General features: G+C 33.5%; 1 protein-coding gene across 1 annotated transcript in view; it reads left to right on the top strand.

Annotated features, from left to right (window-relative positions):
• LOC145249563 (uncharacterized) overlaps window positions 1-8,160 on the top strand; it is a 410,569-nt gene extending 402,409 nt beyond the window's left edge. The window contains exon 5 of the mRNA XM_080111237.1: window positions 7,266-8,160. Coding sequence (XP_079967363.1) covers window positions 7,266-8,057 — 792 coding nt within the window. The 3' untranslated portion in view covers window positions 8,058-8,160. The remainder of the gene's footprint in view (window positions 1-7,265) is intronic.
• The last annotated feature ends 3,628 nt before the right edge of the window (window positions 8,161-11,788 follow it).

Raw genomic sequence — 11,788 nt, forward strand, 5'->3', positions numbered from 1 at the left:
CTGGATTTGGAGAATAGGAATATAAACCGACTTCATTTAAAAATTGAATGAATGTTTTAGACAATCCATGCTGACAGTGAATTTGAAGAGGATCATATTGTAGTCCGCAGGAAAGCAATCACCTGATAATGTGTTTCACAAATGGGAAGATTTTGGAAACAAATTCTCTTCATAGAAATGCAGCTGGCGTTAGCCTCACGAACGAAGAAAAGGTGTTTTAGTTTGTATCATCTATTACATAAAAGGCAGTTGTCTGTGTTTATGTATGCATGTTTGTGCGTCCACAAAGCAAACATCTACAGGGTTGGTATTTTCTTGCTCGGCGTTACCCCGGATAAATAATATCTGAAATTCTTAAAATATTATTTGAATCACGTTCGATAGGATCATAATAACGTTAGAACCGTGGGTGAACGTCACAGCGGTAACGAGAAGTCGCGCGTGGCGGGAGAATATGGAATAAATTGTTTTTTCTTAAATTTTGCAACGGCGAGTTGAATTTTTTTTCTATTTCATGTCTTTGTCTACTTTGCGACGGAGTCTACAACGTGTTGGATCCTCGTGTCTTTGCAGATTTCACTGGTGAAGAGGGGTGTGTTTTCCATCTGTTTGATGCTTTAACAAAAAAGAAATAACTCTTTTTAGGGGGGTGTTTCTCTTATGCCGACATATTCAATGAATAATCTATAAAAAATATGCGCGTGTATACTGAGAGAGGACTAGGCTGGGTCGAGAAAAAAAAGGAGGAATAGGAAAGAGAAAGATAGAAGTTTTATTAGAGATATGTTACACTTTTTCTCAGAGCAATTCCGGGTAGACCTATTATTAATGTATATAGGTAAAAAAAAAAAAAAACTCTCGGGGAAACAAACGTCGATTAATTCATTTAATGGAATAAAATTATAGATCAAAACTAGCGAATCATCGGGTATTATGATGTAACTTTCTTTTCCGCCACCTGTAGGTTAAGTTCTGAAAGTTAGGATGAAAGTAGGCAGTATCGAGTCTTTTCGTGGGGTGGGGGTAAACTTTCAAGTATCTAATATTGTATCCATTCGATACAGACTTAGGGGTTAATAGGGATCAATCGAGCTTAGTGTTTAATGTACAAATGAGCACAAAGTATAAATTTGACATAAAGCACTCATTCTAAATCAACGGGCTATAACTTTTTCCCATTTTTAACGGCATAAAATGTAATAGTATAATTATACGTATATTTACACCACTGATTCCTACGCAATGTGTATTTATTTACAATTATACAGGGTGTCCAAAAAGTCACTGAATGGTTTTGAAATAAATTCATTATTTTTGATATCTTTCTGTAATTAAACAAAATTTGACTAAGATATTTGGAAATTAAAAAAAAAATAAAAATAAAATGCAAAATTCAAACAATATTTATTTATGAAAAATAATGTCTTTTAAATTTTGCCCATTTTCAGCTTTGCATATTTGTGCTCTTCTCAAAACATTATTCATGACAGATTGCAGATTCTCTGGATTGCGATGTAACTCCCTTGTTTCGTTTCCGCGAGCTGACAGACCTCGAAACATCAAGCCCCTAACCCTATAAAACAACAGGAACGAAATAAGGGAGTTAAATCGCAATCCAAAAACTATACAATATGTCATGAATAATAGGCAACATTTAAAAGACATTATGTTTGAATTTTGCATTTAAAAAAACAATTGTCCAATGTCTTAATCAGATCGTGTTACAATTACAGAAAGATATCAAAAATAAAGAATCTATTCAAAAGTCTTCGGTGACTTTTTGGACACCCTGTATATCCGTCCAGTAAAAAATGTCCAACGAAAGAGGGAAGGAAAAACTCAGATCTATTTTCATAGCTATTTATTTTGCTTTTTTTTTTTCTTCTGCTTTCCAAACCGATTTATACAATTGTTTTTATTTTTTTTTTGTTTTGTTTTTTTAATATATCCGGCATCCAGTCATCCCACCTTATTTTTTCCTAACTCGAATAATCGCAAGAAAAGTCGAATATTTCTTTTGGTCGTCAAAAAATGACTCGCATTCTTTGTCACCTCACGATAGCTCAGTCCTATCTATATAATTATATAAATGCAACTGTGTGTATGACTAGTTCCTTATAGACTCCGAAACGGCAGAACAGATTTTCTTTAAAATTTACAGAACTTTAGTGCATAAGCCTGGGAGTGATCTTAGTTAAGTTTTGTCTCAGAATAACCCCAATAATTACTGATAATCGAAACCTTCATTTTATTAATCACCGGTAAAGCTATTTTTCCATGTCGTCGCTTAGCAACAATGATAGAACGACGGGCCGTGAAAATTCTACTGTGGGTAAGTTAGTAGCGTGTATATATATATATATATATATATATATATATATATATATATATATATATATATATATATATATAACATGGTCTGTATGTTCAAACTCCGCACGTAAATTTCTTTATTTAAAAACTGCAAAGAATTTGATAAGACTTCTTTTTTCCCCTTTTTCTTTTTTTTCTTTTTTTTTTTTTTTGCATGGTATGTACTTAAATTTTACGCCCAGTACTTAAATTGCTTAAAAAATTTTTCCGTTAGCTAAAAAGAATTTTATATAAAATAATTTTATAAAAGAAACAGTAGGTTCTTTAGAGAGCAATGTAGAATAACATATATTTTGGACTAAGTTACTGCATGGAGGCATGTGAAGCTTCTTCCCTGGCGATCTCACGAATTTCGATGACAATAAAAAATATAGGAGTGTGAAATATTCGTTGAGCACCATTCAATCCCGGGCAACGTCGGGTCTCTCTGCTATTCTAATATAAATATTAGGTCGGTATAAAAGTTTTAGCCCATGTAAAATTTCATCTTCAAAATGAAAATCTGCGTTTGAAAACCTTCATTCATAACAATAACGACTTTTGCTTTTTATAACGTGATCCTCTCTGTTAATGAACTTATAAATGATTTGACTGTGAAATTCTTTAGGTATGGATGTGAAATATGTGCCTAACTCATTTTCAAGTTCCTCTCCTTATGTAAATCTGAAACCATCTGAATGATTTGGTAATCCTTAAAGAAAGTGATACTTATGGTAGGGAGCTATATCAGGAGAATATGCAGAATGGGACAAGATTTCCCAAACAAATTCTGGTAGAAAGATTTTGGGGTGGACATGACCGAGCAACCCCCCCCCGCCTCGGACCTGAACGAGTTTCCCCCTGCCGTAAAATTATATCCTTTTCACATTTTCTTATTTTTCTGCGGATTATCGTCGATAATAGACTTAACTTTTATATCAGCAGAAATTTTTTTTTTAAGGTTTATTTAATGATTTCTAACGTGGGGGATTACTTTTCAATTATAACGTTCTAATAAATTGATACCCCACTATGTGGTCACCTAGCGCAACTTTCCTTATTAAGGTTTCACGTGTCCGCTGTGGTTAAAAAAAAAAAAAATGAAATAATTCAAATGATCTAGTAAAAAAAAAAAAAAAGGTGCTTATGCATTTTTGGTACCGCGCTATTTTTGAATAGTTTTTTTTTTTTTTTTGTGAGATAAAATCCAAACATTATAACTGAAAAGTGATCCCCCACGTTAAAAATCATTAAATAAACTTTTAAAAAACAAGTGAAGCATGCATAGTCCCCCGTGACCGCACACTGAACGAAACATAAAAAAATGACTAAGTTCAGCATTTGCCCCCCCCCCCATTTAGCTTAAAAGTCCCCAGGGGACGTCAAATCCTGGTGAAAATGAACAAACAGTGCAGGTTTAGGCCTTAAAATATGTACATTTGAGTTCTACACCATGCAAAAAAAGAAATGACTAAGTCCATCATTTAAACCCTCCCCCGCCATTAAGCCCTAAAAGTCGCAAAGCCCTTATATTTAAACTTGAGTTCAGCACCATGCAAAACTGCTAAATAGACATACACAGAAAATTTTCGACAAATATGGTGAAATAGTCTCAAAAAGGCCCGAATAACAGAAGTTGTTCTAACCATTGACAATGCAATGCTGGGACGTGCTTGGCAAGATTTGGCCTCTCGGCTTGACGTGTGTCGTGTGACCAATGAAACATACATTGGACATGTTTGAATATTAATAAGGAAAACTTGAGATTACAAGCTTTCTGAATATACCAGATGCATTTTTATATTCTTAACAGTTCTCAAGATATTCAATGTTAAGATATGCCCGACACTTTTGGAACACCCTGTATATAAAAATCGATTAGTTACAACTTTTCAGAAAGTTTTATAAAAATCCAAAGCATCCATTTATTTAATAAGCACAAAAGTGTCAATTTTACACATTTTACCCAAAAGGCACGACTAGGGAGACAACCGGACTTTTCCCGAAAAATCCGTTCTGATACTTTTTACTCATATCCTGTTTAATGTTTGTGCAAAATTTCAAAAAATCCCCAGGCGTACTTATTGAGAAAAGTGCGGACGGACGAACGGACGAACGGACAAGGGTGAATTTACAGGTTCATCCTCCTTTTATCGGGTGGAACCCAAAAAATTCTGCTAATATGAAAATTAATTATGCTATCGATGATAATCCGTAGAAAAAATAAGAACACGTGAAAAGGAATTAATTTCACGGTAGGAGAGGAGAAGCTTGTTCAGGTTCCAGGTTGGGGAAGCTCGTTCACGTCCGCTGATCTTTGGTTAGCAGAAGCGTGCGGGAGAGGGAATCGAGCATTATCATGATGGAAGATGATTCTGGTGACTAATAAACGTAATTTTTGTATTAACCTGAGAGAGAATATTACCGAAAAATATGAATGATGCCGTAAAAAATTATAAAGGGTGCTATGTTTAACTAATAACAATATAAATAAAATACAAGGGTTTAAAATGACCCTTCGACAAAACCTACAAAAACTTTTGCACCGACCTGATATTTTACCAAGCTTTCCAGCGTTGCTAAGCAGTTGAATCCTCGCCGGGTAGCCTTTTTGCGTTTGAGCCTGTCTTATATCTGAGTCACTCTTGAAGCAACGGTAACAGCAATTTACGATGCAACGCGTCAAAGGCAAGCGAATGCACGCCCCTCTTCCCTCAGTCATTGTTCAGTTAGTGTCCACTGTCCGGGTTATTATTGTCCATTTCGGCTGTAATACTAGGATTAAGCGGGCCGCAATCAGATTAGAGGGATTTGTTTTTCTTACGAAATCAATGGCAGCTCGTTTCACAGGAGGAGCTTAGAGGAAAAGTGTAATTCTGTAGAAAGAGAAACTTATTTTCAGAAACGTCAATGGTATGGTGGCTTTTCAAAAGTATACGACTAAAGGTAGAATGATCTTGCTCTCATATAAATGTGTGTGCGCGCGCGCATGTGTGTTTGTGTGTCGATTTTTGTTAATTTTAACAATAATTAAATTCGGTATGAATTAGGTCCCCCTGTAGGATAGGAAGGTAGTCTCCCTTTTATTTAAATAATCGCCACCTACTTTTAGACGAAAACATGAATCTAAATTCGTATACAAATATATACGCATATTCGTTGTTTATTTTTATTTAATTTATTTAAAAAATAGTTATACACACAAATACATACACACATATGTGTGTGTGTGTGTGTGTGTGTGTGCTTGTTGAGGTAGTTGCTTGTCTAGATGCACTGATAAGCTGTGAAACAGCGAAACAGTACTGCATGTGAATAATTATATATATATATATGTGTGTGTGTGCGTGTGTGTGTGTGTGTGCGTTTGTGTATGTAACTGTATATAACTATTTTGAGGTAGTTTCTTGTCTAGCTGCCCTGATGAGCTGTGAAACAGCGAAACAGTACTGTATATGGATAATTATATATACATATATATATATATGTGTGTGTGTGTGTGTGTGTAACTATTTTGAGCTAGTTGCTCGTCTAGCTGCACTAATGCGCTGTGAAACAGCGAAACGGCACTGTATGTGGATGATTATATATATATATATATATATATATATATATATATATATATATATATATAATATATATAGGCTACATTTGTGCATTTGGATATACAAATTGATGCTGGAATGTTTATCAATGAAATGTGTGATTAAAAACATCTTCCCCTTTCATATAGTTCATAAATCGCAAAAATTAGCATTCATCCTCTGTATTTGTTTGAAGGGAGCATTATGTCTGCGTCTCCAAAAATAACTCAGGAAATATTAAAATTGATAAATTTTATCCCCTCCACCCCCCCCAGTTTCAACTTTACTAATGATGAGAATGATTAAACAAAATATTTAAACAATTAAGTAACACGTTTTCTCTCATCACGATTAAATATTAAATTCATAATTGGAGATAAATAAAGCAAATTCAAAACTACGTTAGTAATTCTATATATTGATATTATTATTTACGGAAACGTGTGAACACTTACAGTTGGAGTCAGAATGTCTGAACACACGCATCACTCTGAAAAACATATTTAATATCAGCGGAGGTAACTGTTGGAGTCAGAATGTCTGAACACACGCATCACTCTGAAAAACATATTTAATATCAGCGGAGGTTACTATACAAACTCCCATTTTAAAGAAAAACTTTTTACGAAAACATCTGAAGAGAGCACACCCTAAGCTCGAAACGCGTTATAAAAATATTTTAAAATAAAAATATGATGAAAACCTTTAAAAAAAAAACCCACAATTGTTGATGGCTACACTCTTTTAAATATACATTTTTTCTCTCGTTGGAACTACACAACCATCACTTTAAATATATATATATATATATATATATATATATATATATATATATATATATATATATATATATATATATATATATATATATTAAGCAGACATTATAAAATACACCGGAGATAATTTGCTTTATGGCACTTTTTTTTATTGTTTTGCTTTTCCGTATAATCTTTTTTTTTATATATCAAAATCGAAAATATTGATGAAAGTCCCATAGTTATCACTAGCGCTTTCGATTCGACTGCGAATCATCTTCACGTCTTGATGGGGTGAAAATGAGTAGGAGCGAAATTTTTCATTTCCATTTATCGCGCCTACTCACTTTCATCTAATCAACACCTTAAGATGATTCGCAATCGAATCGAAAGAGCTCGTGGTAACTATGGAACTTTGATCAATATTTTCGATTTTGATATAAAAATGTTTATACGGAAAATCGAAAAAAAAATGTTTTTAAAAGAATCATATAGATTTGTATTTATTAATATCTGCTTGAATGAAAAAATGCTGCCTAAATATACTAAGTTCAAATATATTTTGTCGTTTCAGGTAGCGTTCAGGTATCAGTATCGGATTTGGACAGAATGGAGATATCGAAACCAGACAGTGCAAATCAAAAGCGTCTCGGAAGACAAGCGGAGCCTGCCGGCCATCCTCTCGAACCGACGGAATAATTCGAACCCATCCACCGACGCCCCGGCTGGTCTAGGGCCCAACTTGCCGATGTGGTGCACTCTTAGTAGCCAAACCATCTTGCCCCACCCGCACACGCGCCGGCGACGGGTCTCTACCTCCTCGGCCGCCGCCGATACCGCTTCCATCACGACGACGACCACCACCACTGCCGCCGCCGCCATCTTGCCCGTACCCCCACCCCCTCCACCGCCTCCTCCTCCACCACCCCCTCCTCCCCCTCCGCCGCCACCACCGGAACCGACACCTCCACCGCATTCCTCGTGCTCCGTGCCCACGACGACGAACATTACGACCGCCTCGACAAACAGCAACAAGAACCATTCTTCTTTCTCCTTCTCGCCCTCTCCCTCACCGAAGGGGCGCAGGAGGGCCCCACCGCAACAACTTGCTATCAATTCGACAACCTCAGCGCCGACACATCGGAGGGACTTTGGCCGGGTAAGGATAGACCTCACCCAAGCCGGCCCTGGCAGCTGCCCAGGCAGCGGCCGTCGGAAACGGGACTCACAACAAGAGACCGCTATTCCAAGCAGTGGCGCCCTGGGCTCAAATAATTACGAGTTGCATCTTTGGCAACAAAAATGTGAGGGTTCTCTTGACCAACCTATACGATACTGTTCTTTAGTAAATAGTTTAGGAATGTGAAATTTATATTTAAACGATGAAAACAAATATTGTCTATGAGAGGAAGGGAAAAAGAAAGTAAAGTATATATATATATATATATATATATATATATATATATATATATATATATATATATATGTATATATATATATGTATATGTATATATATATATATATATATATATATATATATATATATATATATATATATATATAAGCAGAATAAAAGCAAAATATACAAAACGGTAAAACAGAAAAGAAAAGAAAAGAAAGAAGAGAAGAGAAGAAGAGAGAAATAAAGGTTGGAGAAATAAAAAATGAAAAAAAAGAAAAAAAAACAATACGGACAGATAGCCAAATAAGGGACAAAAAGGGAGAATGAAATAAGGATAACTAACAGTCATGAAAGAAAGAGGAAGGAAAGAGTAAGTTTTATAATAAGAAAGGCGGGAAAGAGGGAAATAATGAGGAATAGAAAGAAAAATAAAGGGTGAACGAGAAATGTACGAATAAGAAAGAAATGAATACAGAAAAAGATTTATAGGGAAAGTTCGAAAAAAGAGAAAGAAAGTTTGAAAAAAGAGAAAGAAAGTTTGAAAAAAGAGAAAGAACGAATGACTAAGAAAAAAGGATGACAGAGAGAGTTCAAATAACGAGAAAAAAGTTCGAAAAAAGAGAAAGAAAGTTCGAAAAAAGAGAAAGAAAGTTTGAAAAAAACGAAAGAAATTTCGAAAAAAGAGAAAGAACGAATGACTAAGAAAAAAGGATGACAGAGAAAGTTCAAATAACGAGAAAGAAAGAATGATAAAGAAAAAAGAATGATAAAGAAAAGAGGATGACAGAGAAAGTCCGAAAAAAGAGAAAGAAAGTTCGAAAAAAGAGAAAGAAAGTTCGAAAAAAAGAAAAAAGAATGACAAAGAAAAAAGGATGACCGAGAGAGTTAAAAAACGTGAAAGTTCGAAAAAGATAAAGAAAGTTCGAAAAAAGAGAAAGAAAGGCCAAAAAAGAGAAAAAAGAGAAAAAAGAGAAAGAAAGTTCCAAAAAGAGAAAAAAAGTTTTTAAAAAAAGAGAAAGAAAATTCGAGAAAAGAGGTAGAAAGTTCGAAAAAGAAAGAAAGAAATGAAACCAAGAAAAACAAAGAAAAAAAGAGAGAGATGAAATAAAAGAGGGGAAAAAGGAATGAAAGAAAGACAAATCGAGAAGGAAAAGGAAAAAATAGAATAGAAGATTGAAAAATAGAATAAAGTAAAAAAAAGAAGTGAAAGAGAAAGAAAGAGACTGTGTGGGAGTAACAAAGAAAAAGATCGTGAATGAACAGATGAAAAAAAAAGAGAGAAAAGGAAAGGAATGGCTGGCAGATAAATGCAAGAAAAGAAAAGAGAGTAAAGAAACAAAGGAAACTTGGAACAAAAAGAAAATGGCGTAAAAGAAAGAAAGCAAATTAAAATGAAAGAAAAGAAGAAAATGTACATAAAAAAGAAAAATAGAAGAACAAAGCAGTGTAAAAGGAAAGAGAAAAATAAGGAAAAGAAAAGACGAAAATAGAAGTTTGTAGGAGAAGAGAAAAAAGAGATCAAACAAAAGAAAAGAAATAATGTAAAAAAGAAAAGAGAGTGAGGGGAATGGTTAAAGAAGAAGGACAAAGTAAAGAAAAGAAAAAAAAATAAATCTGAAAAAAAGAAAGTAAAACAGATCGAAAGTAAACAAAACAAAAACGAAAAATTTAAAAATAAAAAGTAAAAAACGACTAATAAGAAAATGAAGAGGAGATGGAAGAAAGAATACAAAGGAAATCTATTATCTAAAAAAGCGATACTATTGTCTGTCTGTCCAGCTAAAACTCAGAAACTAACAGAGATAACAATTACCTATTCTGATTTAGTATGACCACGTAAAAACATATTACTACAATATTCTAGGTTAGAAATCTTCCATATTCTCATTAAATATTATTTGAAGCTGTTTGCATAAGTACAAACAAAATACGGAATAAAAATCGCTAAAAGACGAAAAATAAAATAAAATAAAAGATAAAATAAAGAAATAATTAAAAACAAATATAGCTACAATTAAAGATATCACGAAAGAATATATATATATATATATATATATATATATATATATATATATATATATATATATATATATAAAGCTGAATGTGTGTGTGCGTGCGTGTGGTCACGAATGGGCTCCTATATAGTTGTCTATTTAAAAAAACTGATTACATATAATGATAGAAGATGTATCGAGACACAGGAATGAGTATGTTTGATCTGGCAGAACGGTGGTTCATTAAAATTGTGGGGTCTGCGTTCGCGCTTGTCCACAAAGTATGGAAATAAAAAATTTAAAACTTAAAAAAAAAAACGTTTACAAGTGTTTCTGATATAGATATACATAAGAATACTTTGATAAGTATGTTTTAACTTAAATAGGGATGGTATAATAAAATTGTGGGGTCTGCGTTCGCGCCTGGCCTCCATGGAATGGAAATAGGGACAAACTTTAATAAAGCCTTTTCATATATATCTGCGTAAGTATACATTGATAATTCTGTTTCAGTTTGAAGAAATATGGTATAATAAAATTATGGGGTGTTTGTTCGAGCCTGACCTCCATAGAATGTAAATATGTCACAAAGTTTAACAAGGTTTTTAATATATATCCACAGAATATTGTGATAAGTGTTTCAGTGTGAACAGGTATGGTATAATAAATTATGGGGTTTATCTATTTTATTTTTACTTTCATAATATTTTGCTTTGGTTTTGATACCCCCAAATTCGAAGTTATCTCTTTACAACCTTTCCTTTTCATAACCTATCATACTTTCATAAATCAGAGTCCATTTTCTGTAGCCAGTCAACGAAGGGTACTTTTGCTAGTATATATATATATATATATATATATATATATATATATATATATATATATAAATATATATATATATATATATATATATATATATATATATATTATACGTTTTTATTGATTCAACCTCGGGAGTGTTTGCTTACGGGATAAACAAATTATCCAATACATGGAGCTGAATTGACCACCGACTTAATTCAACCTAAAGTGCTCAACGATAAGAAACGAGTTTCTTAAAGAGGCTGACGTAATACTATAATAATTAAATACCTAGAGACACTAGTGTTTCGTCCTTTCGGGAATCTTCAGTACAGGGTGTCGCGATTAACACAAGTTGGCAGATTCGAACCCGGCAACACGAGCCATATATATTTAAAAACAAATATAGCTACAATTAAAGATATCACGAAAGAATATATATATATATATATATATATATATATATATATATATATATATATATAGATATAAAGCTGAATGTGTGTGTATATATATACTTTTTATTTCGTTACATAAGCATTTACATGTCTCTACACATTTATGAGCATGTTTCATTCAGCCAGTTACAAGTTATAAGAGACATCTTCATGCGCTATTACTTATGCAAAGTAAATATTACGAACTTAACTTTTGTATAAGAAATATCGGCTGAATAGGTTTCCAGTTACTTGAAACTGGCTTACCGAAACGTGCTCATGAATGTGTAGGGACAGATAAATGCTTATGTAAAACAGATATATCTTGCCCTACTTCGGTATTGAGCACTCGTATACGAACATCGTTAAAACGTTATTAGTTGCCTCCCCTTTGAAAAAAATCAAACTGAAATTACACACACACACCCACACTCCCAACCCACACACACACACACACACACAC

The sequence above is a fragment of the Euprymna scolopes genome, chromosome 28, assembly GCF_053919585.1.
Source record: "Euprymna scolopes isolate OS-2025 chromosome 28, ASM5391958v1, whole genome shotgun sequence".
In the NCBI taxonomy this organism is placed as follows: domain Eukaryota; kingdom Metazoa; phylum Mollusca; class Cephalopoda; order Sepiida; family Sepiolidae; genus Euprymna; species Euprymna scolopes.